The sequence below is a fragment of the Lactuca sativa genome, chromosome 1, assembly GCF_002870075.4.
Source record: "Lactuca sativa cultivar Salinas chromosome 1, Lsat_Salinas_v11, whole genome shotgun sequence".
Lineage (NCBI taxonomy): Eukaryota > Viridiplantae > Streptophyta > Magnoliopsida > Asterales > Asteraceae > Lactuca > Lactuca sativa.
Window position 1 is genome coordinate 148,279,599 of NC_056623.2, and position 18,662 is coordinate 148,298,260.

Here is an 18,662-nt window from a genome sequence, read left to right on the forward strand (position 1 = left end):
GATAATCTTTTATCAAGGCTTCTTGAACTTATACACCTTTGCCTTAGATAGTTCATATGTGTGTAAACAATTGCCAAACCTCACAATTCAAATTATGGAAAGGGATACCGTAACCATAATCGAATTTGAGAATGCAATTTTACAATCACTATCTTCTTAAAATCTCTCTTAGTGACAGCATTTCCTCACAATCATTTTCATGAAGGAGAAAATCTTATGACACTTAGATTTAAACGGTGTATATGTTCCTATCCATGTGAATTTGTTAAAACCAGGTTTATGACAAATTCAAACTCATATGGATCGAACTTTCTTAATCTTGATTTCTTGCCTTATGGTAGCACAGCTGCCCACCATGTCTTCCAAGTAGTTAAGCAGCTCACCTTTTCTTATCAATGTACATTTCATTGATTAAGGTGGTTTGCCTTTTATGCGTTCAAAATGAGAACTCATAGAACTCACATGCATAATTAATTCGATTGGAATGCCACAGAAACAAAATAATGTCATCACGATAGGTTGTAAACCTCAACTCGTGTGCTAGTGATGATCGATAAGGTTTATTTGATTTGTTCTTGAAACTTTTCAAGACTATTAAGACTCCCACTGACTCCTTGACATATAAAATTCTCTTGTCAAAACATTTCTTGACAAATAAATATTCAAGAGTTAGTGTAGCTTTTATCAAGACCAAACACTTCATAACTTTGGTCCTAGTTGGTCTTTGTCTTATCCAAGACATCACAACTTTCCACATTTGATGAATGTTGTAAACCTTTAATACTTTTCACTCATTGTCACAATCTTAACTTTAAGACTTGTTTTGGAACGAAGTATGATTGACTTTATGATTTAACCATTTCTTCAATTCTTGATTCCTCTTCTTAGACATACAATTGTACTAAGACTCACTTAGAGGATCAATTGAGATATGGTTCTTAATCATTAAGACCTATCATAAAGCATAAAAGCTACTCTCCTTTCTTCTTAGAATGGAGAAACCTTTATCTTTCTACCTACTCGATTCTTCTTATTCGTTCTGCTATTGATTTAAACTTTTTTTATTAAATTCAGAATTACAATTAATCTTGTAAGTATAATCATATTTACTAAACCTTTAGTAAATCATGACGAATATCTTTGTTACTCTTATGGTGAACTTGATCAACACGAAACTTTTTGTACTCGATCTCCTAGTCCTTCACTTGACACTTTGTCAATGAATTAGTCTAATTTCCAAGTACGAAATTTCCCATTCATCGTGCATCCACGTTGCATGATTCCAAGTTTCTTTCCAATTGAAACTTGGGCGATGAGAAACTCTCCCTATTTGGTAAATTCTTGACTTTTCCATAAACACCATAAATAAGAATCATATCCATTTGTTGAAGAAATATGCAAACACCAATTTTCATAACGATTTCATTGCAAGGAAATAAACAAATAAATAAATAAGACAAACGAAAAATTATTTTATTTATAAAAGCAGCGGAAAATATTTGTCCTTACAATGCAAAATCCATTGAAAACTATGTATTTCAAAAGAAAATTTTCTAACAACTCTATCATAAGTATCTATGCTCAAAATCTAATCTTCAAGTCCATGCGATCAAGATCCATTCCTTGTGATTAATTCATCTTGCTCTTTCACGAAGCTTCCTTTCTTTTCACCGATCCTGTAAAACATTCAAATGCAATCTTATTACATTATGTATTAAGAATTAATGAATAGGAACTTAATGGAGTTAGACAATGGATTTTACCTGAAGCGCAACCATACTCTTTGACTCTCCCATCTTCTGGACTCTTCAGGCTCTTTGGGCAGACTTGTATCCAACACCCTTTCTTTTAGCAGTAAACGCACGTCGGTTCTCTAGAACGTCCTCGAAAGCATGGTCGGTTGACTTTTCCGACAAATACGCTCCATTGCTTCGCCAAATCATTTCTGATTCAGCAGCAATGAGCATGTAAGTTAGGTCAATGAGGTTGTCGTCATGATTCATCATATAATACTTTCTTTTGAACTCATTATATGATTCAGGAAGTGACTGCAAAACCCAATTCACAGCCAACTCATCTGGGAATGACACACCCAACATTATCAACCTATCAATGTGTGATTTCATTCCTAGAATGTGGGCACACACGGGTTTACCATCTTCATGTTTCATTTCCAATAGGGCCTTAGTGATATTGAACCTTTCAATTCTTCGATCTTGTGGGTTGGGGAGAACAATAGGAGGAGGAGGAGGAAGTGAAGCATGATTTCTCGTTCCTCGATTGAATCGTGGAATACCATCTTCATGTGGAATGTTTGTTCCACGGGATTTGGGAAGACCATAGTTGTCGAACTTTGACATCTACAAAACGAGAGAAAAACAAATTCAAGTTAGTTGATTGATTAAGTCCTTAGTAAATCACCCAAATGAGATACTATGGCTAGGACCCAACACAATATTCTACAACTCGGGAGAGGGATATCGTAACCCTAATTGAAGAATATTTGAAGGTAAGTGAATGACGATCCACTAATTTCCACCACGAAAAACGAAAAAGAAATTTAAGTTTTAAATCTATGAAAACTCCTAGACCCTTTGAGATTCATTGAACTTTCAATGGCATGTTTAAATCTCGATATGCCCCTCTTGTTTGTGACTGGGATGCCGAGGATCACAAAGCGGGTGTGAATAACCATGCAAACTTACATGGTGCCCTCACATGTTACAGTCACCTATTCGATGTGCCGGTAAAACACACACGCTCCACCGAACTATGACAAACATTGAGTCACCCTTTGCTACCTTTGCTTAGAACCATTTAGTGTGCCGGTAAACCACACACGCTCCACTAACGTCTTCGCAAGGGCACAAAGTGTAATTTCATGGAATTGCATCAATTCACCTTTGCCTAAGTAACTAAGATTGGGAACTTTATGAAAACATTTAGTTACTTTTATACTTCATTATACTTATAATGGAAGGTTTCGTCCTATCCTACCCATTCGGCTAACGACCCTCCACTAGTCAAGAGTGTGGTGGGTAAGAGTGGATACCCATTCAATCGCCATTTTATAGGCAATTTCCTTAAACACCCCTTATAGACCAGCTTCGTGAATGAGGCCTACTAACGGTAAGACTGACTTTTACTCATACATATATATAATGTTAGACTTTTAATGTTATATATAGTATAGGGTGTATTTTATACTTTCAAAATACTAGGTGGTCTAATTTAATAATTATACTTTTAATTCAATTAAATTGTAAACCTAAACTTTTATGGATTTATTAAATCTCTACTAATTATACACCTTAATTAATTAATAAAACCATATGGGTGTGATTTGAACTTTTGCAAAACTATGCTAGGGTTTTAGAATTTAACATTCCTAATTAAACTTTTAATCAACTTTTAAATTCCAAAACTTGAGGGCAAGTTTTGAATCATTTCAACACATTAGGGTTTAGAACTTAAATATACATCAAAATTAAACTATCTAATCAAAATTTAAATTCCAAAACTTAAGGGAAAGTTTTGAAACCTTTTTCAAAACATTAGGGTTTTAACTATTTAAATTTCAAAACAACAAAACTTTTGTGTTCAAATTTAAACTATAAAACCTAAAGGGCAAAATATGAAACTTTTCATAACAACAATGATCAAATAACAAATAATTAAAATTAACATTTAATCACATAATTATCCATATTTGATTTATTTAATGATTTCTTGCAAAACAATTTATCAATTTAGTCAAAATAAGTAATCAATTATCTTATAAGGAAACAATTATCTTATTAATTGACAAATATCTTCAATTAGATCAAAAATATAGTCAAATATATCATATAATCGGATTAATATTGATCTAACATGATAAGGTAACTATCCATAAGCAAAAACAGCAAGAAATCTCGGTTTTCCCTCACTCTGACCAGCCGACTCGTCGAGTCAGACATGGACTCGTTGAGTTCATCATGAACTCGGCGAATTTCACTAAAAAACTCGACGAGTTCATCCCCCAGAAGCACAAAATAGAATTTTTTTCAACATACAAAGCATCAATACAATAGAAACCAATCTAGTCTCTGATACCACTGATGGGTTTTGGTCATAAGACATCCTATGTGCTCATACAAACCCTAATGCTTGGATCTAGGTTTCTCTATTGTACATTCTTTGAATCCAAGACTATAAACCCTAATTTTAGCATATGGAAATCAATATTAACATATAATTAGGTTTAAGATATTACCTTGATTGTTATGTAGCAATAACAATCCCAATTCCTCCTTGAATTGACTTTGGAAGGCTTAGAGTCACAAGTGTCACTCCTCTAATGGCTCACAAACACCATAAGCAAGAGGATGTATAGGAGAGAGGATGGAGGCTGCCCAAAACGTGTTCTAACCCTAGAAAAGAAGTTCCCCACGTTTTTTAGCCTTAAAGGTTCTATATATAGTGAGGCTATTAGGGTTATCTAACAAGGAAACCCTAATTTGGTTGCTTAAGCCCTAAGCAACCCATAGACTCCTTTAATCAAGCCCTTGGACGATTTCCTTATGGGCTTCCCATAAGAATTCGTCCACCTCTTGATTTAAGACAATCCATGGCCCAAATTGCAATTATATCATAATTACAATTCCAGTCTCTTAAGTTTAATTAATCTCTTTTAGTCACATAACTAATTACCAATTAATTATTGACTAATATTAATTGACCAATATGATTTCTCCTTTAATATATTATTCCAATAATATATTAATAAATCATATTTAATCCTTTCTCTCCATAATTCATCCTATCAAGTTGCTTTGGTGAAGGCAACCCAAAATAACCATGCACCATCGGGTCAAGTACATACCAAAATAGTTATGGACATAGACACTAATCCAACAGTTTTCCCCGAAGAGCTACCAGGACTGAATTAGCAAGGGGATTTTCGTCATTTCAAGTATAAAGGGACTGGATTCGCAACTTTGGGTAAACTAGTATAAAGGGACTAGATTCGCAACTTTGGGTAAACCATATGAACCATTTTTGTAATTCTGTCTTAAAATGATAAGAATGATAGAAAATGAGAGCAGGAGGATTCGAACTTGGGACCTCCTTCTGTCACACCCCCAAACTAGAATGGCGGAAACATTCAGGGGTGGATGACTTCACGTAGTATCACAACCATTGAATATTGTAAAGAAAGTAACACAACCATCACATATATAATGAAAACGTATGTTGTTGCATTATACATATTAGCAAAAGAATATTACAATGAGATGATAAATGTTCAATAATAAAATATCCTTAGTGTTCCCTTCTCCAAAAGCTGGTGGTTACCTGTATTACTGATTTCCTGAGAAATACAAGTGGTTTCGAAAAAAGTGTCAACAATTAAGTTGGTGAGTTCATAAGTGTTTTGCATTTAAAAGTATGTCCTTTTTTATAGTGAATCGATGAACGAGGTTTTCAGAAAATCCAATATTTTCTATAAATGATTTGAAAAGTTTCATGTGTTGGAGTGCGTTTGTGTTTTCCATATTTGAATAATAGTGATAAAATTTGTGTTAACGATAAAATGGAAAACTGAAATGCATATATGAATCTCGTAAATCAAACTTGTTTTTATACTTTTATGTGAGTTTTATAACCATACTATTGACACTGACGGCCTGTAACAACATTCTTCAAGTGTTGTAGTGTTATGACATTTGTCACCCCAGACCTGCCGGTCTAACTATAGCTAATAGTTTAGGTGCGGGATTGTCAATCCCGTATAGATCTATACACAAGTATCACGCTCTCTCTCCAAGAGATTAAGGTATATAATACAGGACTTCAAATGCATACATACGAGTACGTTGAAGTTTAAATGTCTCACATTACTTGGTATAAACAGATTTACGATAATAAAGACTTTACTTCTTTTGAAAGCATTTCATTTGTCGAGATGTATATGTAAAATGTATGAATCACTTGAACCCTACACTCATTATAGTTTCTCAAAAGTATGTTCCCATTTGGTAATAACAACTTGGTGATATAATAGCCCTTTAAACATAAAGTTATTTTTGTATCAAAACCCTATAAGAACGATATTATAATTATGTTTATAAAATGATACTTTGATTCGTAATGTACTTGTATTCCCCCCCCCCCTAAAACGTGAAAAGAATTGAAAAGTAGGGGTATGAACTCACCCGTTAAGTTTGAAGAAAGAGGCTAGGGTTGAGCAGAACTTCGACCGCGGATGGTTGCGTCGTCGGGCTCTTCGGGGATCTCTGCAGCGTAAATCTTTTGTCGGGGGCTCGAGTACGGAAACCGAGGTGAGGGAATGGTCTCTGGAGCTGGGAGAATGACTGAGGAATTGTGAAAGTGTGCCAAAACTCGAAGCTCAACCTCTCTATTTGTAGGCTGGAATTGCCTCGTACGCGGGGCATACTTCCGGAGTACGCTGGGCGTACTCGGTACGCAGGGCGTACCTTGGTTACGCGGGGCGTAATATGGCGTCATGGCTTACGACTCCTGGCTAGCTAAGTGTAGAGGGGGCGGGCCGATGGGACTCGACTCTGGGTCTAGTACGCGGGGCGTACTCCCAGAGTACGCGGGGCGTAATCTGGCCTGTCCTCTTCTAAATTCCATAACTTTTGCGTACGAGCTCCGTTTTTCGTGTTCTTTATATCCACGCGTAGGTGAGATTATGTTCTACAACTTTCATTTAGACTCCGTCGGCTAGTTTTGACTTTATTTTTAATGATATATTTTTAATAGACTGGGCCTTCTAAAGTTCGTTAAAAATTCATAGGTTCTTTATTCGACGTCGGTTTTCGTTTGTCTTTTTATTGTTTTATTACCACTGAGGAGATCTTCAACTTCCGTTTAGGTGGCGATAGCTAAATAACACTCGATCTTCAATCCGAGTTTTTAGCCCTCTACTACTGTTACGAAACTTTGAAAATCCGTAACTTCTTCATACGAGGTCCAATTTGGGCGATCTTTTTATGCACGCTCACCTTTCAACGAGATCTACGACTTTTGTTCAGATACTTAAGGCTAAAATGTATTTTATTGAGATTTTTCTTTTGATGTCAAATAATGTTTTAACGTCGTGTCGTAAATATATGAGTGGTTATAATTTCTTCAATATAACTCGGTTTTGAGCGTTCTTTATGTTTTTGGAAACCTTGGCATGATATCTATTATTCGATGCAGCCCAACCTTGATACTTGAACACTTTATTTTCGAGGTTAATTTTGTTGTACTTAGCTTTCGAGTGTTACAATGCTTTTGGAAAATATAGGGTTGTCACATCATCCCCTTGTTAAGGGAATTTCGTCCCGAAATTTAATCTATGATAGTGTTTACAGTTTTAGGAAAAAGATGCGGGTACTTTTGTTTCATCTGATCCTCGCGTTCCCAGGTGTATTCAGGTCCTCGCTTGGCGTTCCAGCGGACCTTTACAATGGGTATTCGGCTTTATTTAGTCCTTTTGATTTCCCGATCCATGATCTCTACTGGTTCCTCCACAAATTGGAGGTTTTCATTTATTGCAATTTCGTCTAGAGGGACGACAAGGGTCTCGTCGGATAAGCACTTCTTTAGATTTGATACGTGAAAGGTAGGGTGTACGTTGTGGAGTTCCTTCTGATTGAGGATATGTTGGAGGCTTTTATGATCAGTGAAGATGGTACATTTTGTGCCGTAGAGATAGTGTCTCCATATCTTCAGAGCGAAGACGACTGCTCCTAGCTCAAGATCGTGCGTTGTGTAGTTCACTTCGTGCGTCTTTAGTTGCCTTGAGGCGTAGGCGATGACCTTCCCTCTTTGCATTAAGACACACCCAAGTCCTTGGTTTGATGCATCACAATAGACCACGAAGTCCTCCGTTCCCTCTGGCAAGGTTAGGATGGGCGCACTACATAAGGCTCGCTTTAGTATCTGAAATGCGCTGTCTTGTTTTTCTCCCCAGTCGAAGGTCGCATTCTTCTGGGTTAGGGTGGTAGGTCGCATCTTCGGTAATACCCGGCGAGTCCCAAAAATTGTCGGATTTCTGTAGGGGTTCTTGGAGTAGTCCAATTATCTATTGCCTTTATCTTGGCAGGGTCCACGTGTATTCCTTCTTTGCTTACAACATGTCCTAGGAAATCCACTTCCCTAATCCAAAATTCGCATTTGGAAAATTTTGCGTAAAGTTTCTCTGCCCTTAATGTTTCCAGTACTTGGCGGAGATGTTTGCTGTGTTCTTCCTGGCTTCTTGAATAGATGAGTATATCATCTATGAATACGATCACGAATTTATCCAGGAAGGGACGACATACTCGGTTCATCAAGTCCATGAACACTGCTGGAGCATTCGTCAATCCGAAGGGCATTACTACAAACTCGTAGTGACCATAACATGTTCGGAAAGCCGTTTTGGGGATGTCTCCCTCCAGTACTCGCAGTTGGTGATAACCAGATCTTAGATCGATCTTTGAGAAGTAGCTTGCTCCCTGTAGTTGGTCGAATAGATCGTCTATGCGCGGTAAGGGATATCGGTTCTTGATCGTGAGTTTGTTCAGTTCCCGATAATCGATGCACATGTGAAAGGATCCGTCCTTCTTTTTCACGAATAGGACTGGCGCTCCCCATGGTGAGAAGCTCGGTCTGATGAACCCTTTGCTCAGCAGTTCATTTAATTGACTGGATAGTTCCTGCATCTCGGCTGGGGCTAAACGGTACGGTGACTTTGCTATAGGAGTAGCTCCGGGGATTAAGTCGATTCTGAACTCAACTTGACGTTCCGGTGGGATTCCTGGAAGATCTTCTGGGAAAATATCCGGGAAGTTGCAGACTTCCGGAATGTCTTTAATGTTTTTCGATTCTCGTTTCCTGTCTACTACGTGGGCTAGAAAGGCATGATATTCCTTACGAAGATACTTTTGTGCTTTAATACAGGAAATGATTTGTAAACTTGAACTAGGTTTGTCGCCATAAATGACAAGAGTTTCGCCGTTTGGTAGATTTAGGCGAACAGCCCTTTCGTGGCAAAGGATATCGGCATGGTGAAGGCTTAACCAGTCCATACCGATGATGACATCGAAACTTCTTATGGAAATGGGCATAAGATCGACTCGAAACAAACGCTTGTTTAAATTTAGTGTGCACCCTACGTACAAATCATTTGCGTGTTCTGTTTTACCGTTTGCCATTTCTAAAGTGAATATTTTATTGAGTGGTTGGGGTTTTTGATTAAGTAGGTGTTTGAATTTATGACTCACAAAACTTCTCTCCGCACCGCAGTCAAAAAGTATGCATGCATAAGTGTTGTTGAGTAGGAACGTACCCGTAACCACCGTCGGGTCTGCTATTGCTTCATTCTGTCCTACTGCCAACACTCTCCTTACACCGCCAATATTCCTTTCCTTGGGACAATCCCTCCTGAAGTGTCCAGTCTCTCCGCACCCATAACACGCCCGGCTTACTCCAATGCCAGAAACTTGAGTGATTGGTCGTGCCGGTGCTTTACAGAAACGGGCTGTGTGCCCTTTCCTGTCACAGTTCTTGCAGGGCATCCCGCGACAAATACCATGGTGATGGTAGTTGCACTTGATGCACTTGGGCAGATTCCCTGCATATGGTTTTGTTGGTGCAGAGGTAGTAGGAGTTGTGGTGGGGGTAGTAGCAGCATGAACCGCAACCATTTGCTTCTTTGAAGGTTCTTGTGAAGTTTGCCCCTTCCTTTTGTTCCAAAATTTCTTCTTGTTGTTGTTGCCGGCATTGATTTCATTGTTGATGTTCCCTTTGGTTGGTTCAGCCATAATAGCCGCGACTCCTTGACAGACACCATGATCAACAAGAGATTGTGCTAGTTCCTTGGCGCTGGCGAAAGTCAAGGGTCTGGAAGCTAGCACGCTTCCTCGAAGTTGGGGTGATAGTCCCCAGATGTATCTCTCGACCTTTTGGCTCTCCAGGGTTAACATTCCTGGGCAAAGTGTTATTAAGTCACTGAACCTGTTGGTGTAACCAGCTATATCCGATCCTACCATCGAGAGGTTCCACAGTTCCTGTTCAAGCTTCTGAATCTTGCCTCTTGGGCAGTATTCTCGAAGGAGCATTCTTTTCAAGTTTTCCCAACCCATGGAGTTCGCCACCACCAGGGTTAGTGTCTGGACGTGGCCGTTCCACCATGTCAGGGCGCGTTCAGAGAAAGTAAAAGCGGCGAACTTTACTTTGCTTTCTTCAGGACATGCACAGATTTCAAATACAGCTTCTATTTTCTCTATCCATTGATATAGAGCCAATACTCCCCCAGTCCCGTAAAAGGGAATAGGTTTTCCGTTGGTGAAGTCTTTGTAAGTGCATACCCCTGAACGGCTTTGACCTTGGCCATTTGTAAAACTGTTTGTTCCTCCCCCCGATCCGTTGTTGCTCATTTGAGCCATTGCTGCAGTTACAGCAGCGGTTACGACAGTCTGGAACATAACGGTGTCCATAATTGGAGGAGGTGGTGGAGGTGGTGTTGAAGTTGAGTTTCTGCGTGTTGATCTACGAGGAGGCATGTTCTAGTAGAGAAAAAAAATAAGAATGAATACTATAAGTTTCTAATGTTTTGACAATCGTGTGTTAGTTGTATCTTGTAATTTGTTTTGACTTTAGTTTATGGTTTCAAGGTAGGCATAGAAATTTAAAACTCGTAATTTTTGAGAGGTATATAATAAGAAATACTTCATATTCATTCATATAGGTCACACCTGAGGTGTGTTACATTACATATCTTGTTCGGGAAAATTCGACCCTCCTAGAGGTCTCCGATTGCAGATACAAAAGGGAAATAAGGGAAAAACTTTTATCCGAAATCCTAATCTATAACAAAATTGTTGGGAATCGAACAACCTCTACTTGCGGCGTTTGGAGCTAGACTCGGCATCCGACCGTTTGACTCCCATCAGTCGCCTCTCGAGATCTGCTTGTTGTTCCTTCATTTCTCTTATTTCTGCCAGAGCCGTTATCATTTGATTCTGAAGTGTCCCCGTGTAGATTTGGGTATTCTCATGTAGTCCTTCCAAACGGCGGATGTCAGCAGCGTTACCTTGGGTAGCAGCATTGATCTCGCGAACTCTGGCTACTTGTTGGTCCGCCTGGTAGTTCTGTTTAGCTATAGCATTCACGACGACAGGAAGTGCTCGATCAGCTGAGCCTCCCCCACTAACATTGTAAAAATCTCGGCACATGCCGAAAGGAGGGCGTACACCTTGCTGGCGGCTCCAGTAGTAGAGGTGGCTTCCCTAGATGGGGATGGGTCCCGGTTAATATGGTCTGATTACGGGAGGATGAGGGATGGGAGGGTCGTACACTTCTGGCTCGGAGTCTGTCCCTCTAGAAATCTCCTCGATCTCTTCGTCGACTTCGAATTCCTCTTCGACTTCGACTTCGAATTCTTCCTCGATAACCCCTTCGGGTTCTTCCTCGACCTCTTCTTCGATTTCCTCTGGGTCTTCCTCCGGGTCTTCTTCTATCCAACTGTCGTTGCCTTGGTTTGGGTAGTAGGGATCTCCTGGTAAATGGAATCCGGTCATTTGTCTGTACTAGGATAGATGTATGAGAACGTTATAAGAAAAGAAATTTCTATTTTAGCGACTTATTATTTTTAACTATAACTTTTATTGTACAACTATTTTTAATAATACTTTTATATTATTTGGCGAAACTAAAATAATTTTGTATTTGGTAAGTTTTCGGCTTATTGTCCACTATAACCATTCCTCGATGTACGTTGGTCAAATCCAGGATAAATATAGTTGATCAGGCTATATTTATTCTTGACATGATTACATACCCCGGGGATCAATCGTAGTGTCGTAAAAATGTATATCTTTTAAAAGAAAGTATTTTGTTCAAGAAAATGTTTTGTCAGAGGGTTTTTGGTCCCCTTTGCATTTATAGTTTGTATATCGTATGTGGTTCGATATACTTAGTTCACTATAAACAATGCTCTGATACCAATCTGTCACACCCCCAAACCAGAATGGCGGAAACATTCGGGGGTGGATGACTTCACGTAGTATCACAACCATTGAATATTGTAAAGAAAGTAACACAACCATCACATATATAATGAAAACGTATGTTGTTGCGTTATACATATTAGCAAAAGAATATTACAATGAGATGATAAATGTTCAATAATAAAACATCCTTAATGTTCCCTTCTCCAAAAGCTGGTGGTTACCTCTATTACTGATTCCCTGAGAAATACAAGTGGTTTCGAAAAAAGTGTCAACAATTAAGTTGGTGAGTTCATAAGTGTTTTGCATTTAAAAGTATGTCCTTTTTGATAGTAAATCGATGAACGAGGTTTTCAAAAAATCCAATATTTTCTATAAATGATTTGAAAAGTTTCCTGTGTTGGAGTGCGTTTGTGTTTTCCATATTTGAATAATAGTGATAAAATTTGTGTTAACGATAAAATGGAAAACTGAAATGCATATATGAATCTCGTAAATAAAACTTGTTTTTATACTTTTATGTGAGTTTTATAACCATACTATTGACACTGACGGCCTGTAACAACATTCTTCAAGTGTTGTAGTGTTATGACATTTGTCACCCCAGACCTGCCGGTCTAACTATAGCTAATAGTTTAGGTGCGGGATTGTCAATCCCGTATAGATCTATACACAAGTATCACGCTCTCTCTCCAAGAGATTAAGGTATATAATACAGGACTTCAAATGCATACATACGAGTACGTTGAAGTTTAAATGTCTCACATTACTTGGTATAAGCAGATTTACGATAATAAAGACTTTACTTCTTTTGAAAGCATTTCATTTGTCGAGATGTATATGTAAAATGTATGAATCACTTGAACCCTACACTCATTATAGTTTCTCAAAAGTATGTTCCCATTTGGTAATAACAACTTGGTGATATAATAGCCCTTTAAACATAAAGTTATTTTTGTATCAAAACCCTATAAGAACGATATTATAATTATGTTTATAAAATGATACTTTGATTCGTAATGTACTTGTATTCCCCCCCCCCCCCCTAAAACGTGAAAAGAATTGAAAAGTAGGGGTATGAACTCACCCGTTAAGTTTGAAGAAAGAGGCTAGGGTTGAGCAGAACTTCGACCGCGGATGGTTGCGTCGTCGGGCTCTTCGGGGATCTCTGCAACGTAAATCTTTCGTCGGGGGCTCGAGTACGGAAACCGAGGTGAGGGAATGGTCTCTGGAGCTGGGAGAATGACTGAGGAATTGTGAAAGTGTGCCAAAACTCGAAGCTCAACCTCTCTATTTATAGGCTGGAATTGCCTCGTACGCGGGGCGTACTTCCGGAGTACGCTGGGCGTACCTCGGTTACGCGGGGCGTAATATGGCGTCATGGCTTACGACTCCTGGCTAGCTAAGCGTAGAGGGGGCGGGCCGATGGGACTCGACTCTGGGTCTAGTATGCGGGGCGTAATCTGGCCTGTCCTCTTCTAAATTCCGTAATTTTCGCGTACGAGCTCCGTTTTTCGTGTTCTTTATATCCACGTGTAAGTGAGATTATGTTCTACAACTTTCATTTAGACTCCGTCGGCTAGTTTTGAATTTATTTTTAATGATATATTTTTAGTAGACTGGGCCTTCTAAAGTTCGTTAAAAATTCATAGGTTCTTTATTCGACGTCGGTTTTCGTTTGTCTTTTTATTGTTTTATTACCACTGATGAGATCTTCAACTTCCGTTTAGGTGGCGATAGCTAAATAACACTCGATCTTCAATCCGAGTTTTTAGCCCTCTACTACTGTTACGAAACTTTGAAAATCCGTAACTTCTTCATACGAGGTCCAATTTGGGCGATCTTTTTATGCACGCTCACCTTTCAATGAGATCTACGACTTTTGTTCAGATACTTAAGGCTAAAATGTATTTTATTGAGATTTTTCTTTTTATGTCAAATAATGTTTTAACGTCGTGTCGTAAATATATGAGTGGTTATAATTTCTTCAATATAACTCGGTTTTGAGCGTTCTTTATGTTTTTGGAAACCTTGGCATGATATCTATTATTCGATGCAGCCCAACCTTGATACTTGAACGCTTTATTTTCGAGGTTAATTTCGTTGTACTTAGCTTTCGAGTGTTACAATGCTTTTGGAAAATATAGGGTTGTCACACCTTCCCCCTCGTTATTCAGCCAAAACTCTAACCAACTAGGCTACAACCATACTTGTTATATATTTTCGAAAATTAATTAATATTATGTAAAAGCGTAAATAATTAATAATAAAAAAATGAAAAAACATATTTCAAAAAAATTTAATAAAACAAAATAAATTTTTAGCATATTGTAAAAAAATATTTTTTACAAAAAATTTACTTGTTTTTTTTACGTATTTGTTTTACATAATTTTTTTTAATGTATTTAAAAAAAATATGTTTCGTATACTATGTTATTACATTGCTATGATCCTAAAACATACTTTTACGTTTTCATATAAAAATATGTTTTTTTTGTTTCACAAAGGAAAAAAAGTTTTTTTTTTATGTATAAAATATGTTGTTTTAAATATTTAAAAAATACATTTTCGTATAAAATGTTTTTTACGTACAAACATTAAGAACGTGATAACATAACGTAAAAATATATTTTAGGATCAAATCAAAACGAATTACATTTTTTACGTAAATCAAACTAAAAACATTAAGATAACATAAAAACGCATTTTTCTTTACCGAAAAATACATTTTTTTTACGTAAAAATGCGTTTTTATACGTAAAAGTACATTTACGTAGAAATAATTTTTTTACGTAAGGCAAACTAAATACGTTTTTTTATGTACGGGTGATTGCTCCCTCACCCATATAAAGTATTTTTATATGAAAACGTAAAAATATATTTTACGATCATTACAATGTAATAACATAGTATACAAAAACATATTTTTTTAAATATATTAAAAAAATATTTTATGCAAAACAAATACGTAAAAAAACAAGTAAATTTTTTGTAAAAAATATTTTTTTTTACAATACGCTAAAAATATATTTTGTTTTATTAATTTTTTTATAAAATATGTTTTTTTTAATTTTTTTTTTAATTATTTAAGCTTTTATGTAATATTAATTAATTTTTAGAAATATATAATAGATTTGACTCTAGCCTAATTGGTTAGAGCTTTGGCCGAATAAGGTGAGGGGAAGGATGTCCCAGTATTTTAATGGACGTTGTTGTTAAATTATACAAGAAATTGCTAAGTAATAGCAACATACTCTTTCTTAGTCTTTCTACATGTTTACTTTATTTACTCTGCATAAGAAACTAAAACAATCTAATTACCTAAAATTCTCATGCGTTAAGAAGATGTTATTTATGTTATTGAATCACCCATAATTTCCATGTTAATGAGAAAGGAGAAAAAAACGTTGCTTTTTTTTTTTGCATCTAATGTAGGGTATAAGTAATTGTGTTAAGTAGCTTTGTAGTCAAGTAAGATGGAAAAAATGGCCATTTTCCTCCTAAATACCATTTGTTTTGTTTCCCTCGTGTTGTTTATTGAGGATTGTTGATCATTAGCAGTGGAGTATATAGTATCAGACGAGGAGTCTTGGGTTTCTTGGTGCTACTCATGGAGCAATTCCATGTAAGTGATGCTTGACACAATTATCACAATACCCATAGTTAATTTTGGTAAGTTCATTAAATCCAACATTAATTTTAAAACTTAGAGCAATTTTACAAATATATTTTGAAAAATTTTCTATACTATGTCATTCTGCAATTAATACCAACAAACTTGATCCTCGAGAATCAATCGTCCATTGGAAGTTTGTGCGTGTGTTATGTTTCATGCATGCCTATCCAAACTCATTCAACTGTCGTTGACATATTCTATATGTCATATTGCATTGAAACAAAAAGGGAATCCAACTATACTTTAAATGCAAAGTCGCAATAAATATAGCACAATGTGTAAATATAAAAACACCGGGTGTGACTAATCGAGTAATCATTCAAATGAACTTTCCGACAAGCCTTTCATAAAATTGAATCTTTTTCGTTGAGCTTTCTTAGACTTAAAGAGTTTAACTCGAGGGAATGCAAAACGATAAATATATGTACAATTTTACCTTATATACATTATTAAGATCAGTTTGTTCAGGAAATTTAATTTATAAATAAATATAATTGTTAGTATACAAGATTATTTTGATTTCATTAAACAGAATCATAATTTTAACTTTTCATGAAACCATTAACTCTGTAGCTGAACATTATAATAATTTTGTACTAATTACACCCTTTCATGTTGAAAGGCTAAACAATGAATATGCATATTCTCACTTATGCAAGAAAGAAAAATCTATCAAGTGTTTTTGAAAAAAAATATAAATAAAGATAGAAAAAAATAGTTATGTATAGTAAGGAGTGTTATGGCCATTTAAAAATATAAACAACAAAACTGTCATTTTGCATAATGGTTGGGCTGTATGTGAAAAAATGTACAATTTTAGGGGGAGGTTTATGCAAATCACCATCGCTAGAGATCAGGGTTAGGGTTGACGCCCACACTTTTCTTACTATATATTCGATGTTCAGGATCCACAGCCGCTGTCATAATCAACTGAATCTAGATCCAGGATCCACACATCAAAATATTCAACAACTGGCTTAGGAGGATAATGCATATCTGAAAATCATGCATTGTTTTGATAAAGTTATCGATCTGCGTCGTTTAATTAGGTCACGACAAATTCTCTATCATGCTTCTAGATCCAAAAGCTAGCAAAGATCCGCAACATTTTAAAACAAAAAACATGTAAGTTAATTTATACCATTCTGAATCATGTGTTTTCAAGCTGTTTTGTCATTTTTTTGGTGTTTCGAAGTTCATGTTGTTTGCCTGTCACTCACACTATTTCTTGATCTTTTCTCAGTCTAGTAGAATCAGATCAGTACCAGTTAGGTGTTCATCGCATTTCAATGGTTTTTTGGGTTTGTCAGAGGCCGCTCTACCTTATCCTTTCAAAGGTAAGTTTATAAAACGTTTTCTTATGTAATTGTTTTGATTCCAACAAATTTTTAATACTCAACTTTCCAATTTATGCTATATCTTGTAACGCTTCAGTAGTGTCTAAATCTGATATCTTGTTCCATTCTTACTGAATAACATTTGGAGATGATGGCTATCTTGACAGAAGTTGCAGATCTGATCTGTAGTTCTTGACGTGCTTATTCCTTAAATATCAATAAATTTGGTCCCTGTAGTATACTACTGCTTGTTTTAGTTTTGGTCCAAGGTTAAGATGGACATTCAATAAAAATCCAGTTATGTTTTCATTTCTGATTGTTAGATTTATCCTCCTTGCAGTGTGAAAGGGAATACCATATAGGGTGTTTGAGGGCACATCACATACACACAAACAACCGCTTATGGTCCCCAAATGCTCTGCCCATTTGCAAGGTTGTGGGATCTCCTCAAATTTATCCTCGGACAAATCAAAAGAAAGAATTAGCAGGCTTCTGATAAGCTGACCCATCAGAAACAACCCAATGAAGTGCGCCACTGTAAAGGAAAAGTGTAGTTCACTTCTCCGATAACTTCCTAGACATTGGAATTTAATGTAAACTTTAGAAAACTGGTATGACTACTACCATTTCTAACCCCTAATACGACCTTGTAGTCATCCTTGGACGAATCATAACCAAAACCATAAATCATATATCCCTCCTGAGGGATTTGAGAATTTTCCAGTTTATTCACTTCTCGGGTTTCAGGATTGATAAGTAAAAAATTTGGTAGGAGAGGGAGAAACGCATACGAATATTTAAATATTTGGATATTTAATATGTATGAAAAAAATGTATATGTATGTGTATGTATGAAAATGCTCATTCAACGGTTGATGTTGCAACGGGGAAAATCAATGCTAATTTTAGTAGAAGATATACCATTAGATTTATGGTATGCTTGTTTGCTTCAACCATCATCTTTGCCATGTTTGCAATTCCTTTCAAGTTATTAAACTTTTCATCTCCACTTACATCTATAATATAGTTTTCAAGATTTGCTCTAAGTGTTCGATGGTCGTGCATTGGGAATTCGTTAAGATAAAATTTAGCCATTTTTAGTACTGCCTCCACATTAAATGCTTGAGAAGACTTAGTTGGACATAAAGAAGTCATCGAAACAATTAATGTTGTGTTTTGCTTCAATAATGCGATTATTGAGCTCCTGAAATTGCATATCTATGACCGCAACAAATATATCAGCTTTGTAGTGGTACAAACAATTAATCTACGACTTAAACAACTTTGTAGTGGTACAAACAATTAATCTACGAGTTAAACAAAAATACTTGTTAATAGTTAATTAGGAAAGTTGTGAAAATAAATAAACTTTCTAGTCGCTAACCTTTGAATCTTTGTGACAACTTAATCCATTGTAATATGGAGCTTCCATACTCAAAATCTCAAAATTACATTTTTCACAGAAACATCGTTTGAATATGCCCCTCCCCCCAACCTTAATTCCTATATTTTGTTGAGTCTATTCTTAGAGGACCTCACTTGGTGCATGGCATTTACAATATTTTGGTCTTTCTTTTGTAACGTGGTATTCAAATCATTTGTGACCCCATGATATCAACCATCAAGTGTAGGCAAAATATAAAAATCAAATGTTTATAACGACTA

At 36.4% G+C, this 18,662-nt stretch overlaps 1 protein-coding gene across 1 annotated transcript; it reads left to right on the forward strand.

The window, feature by feature from the left end:
* Positions 1-16,601: 16,601 nt before the first annotated feature.
* LOC122196473 (uncharacterized) lies at positions 16,602-17,925 on the forward strand. The gene is made up of 3 exons (XM_052768032.1): positions 16,602-16,785; positions 16,904-16,997; positions 17,338-17,925. Exons 1-3 carry the CDS (start codon positions 16,730-16,732, stop codon positions 17,491-17,493), a joined length of 306 nt encoding a protein of 101 aa, XP_052623992.1. The 5' UTR covers positions 16,602-16,729; the 3' UTR covers positions 17,494-17,925.
* Positions 17,926-18,662: the final 737 nt, after the last annotated feature.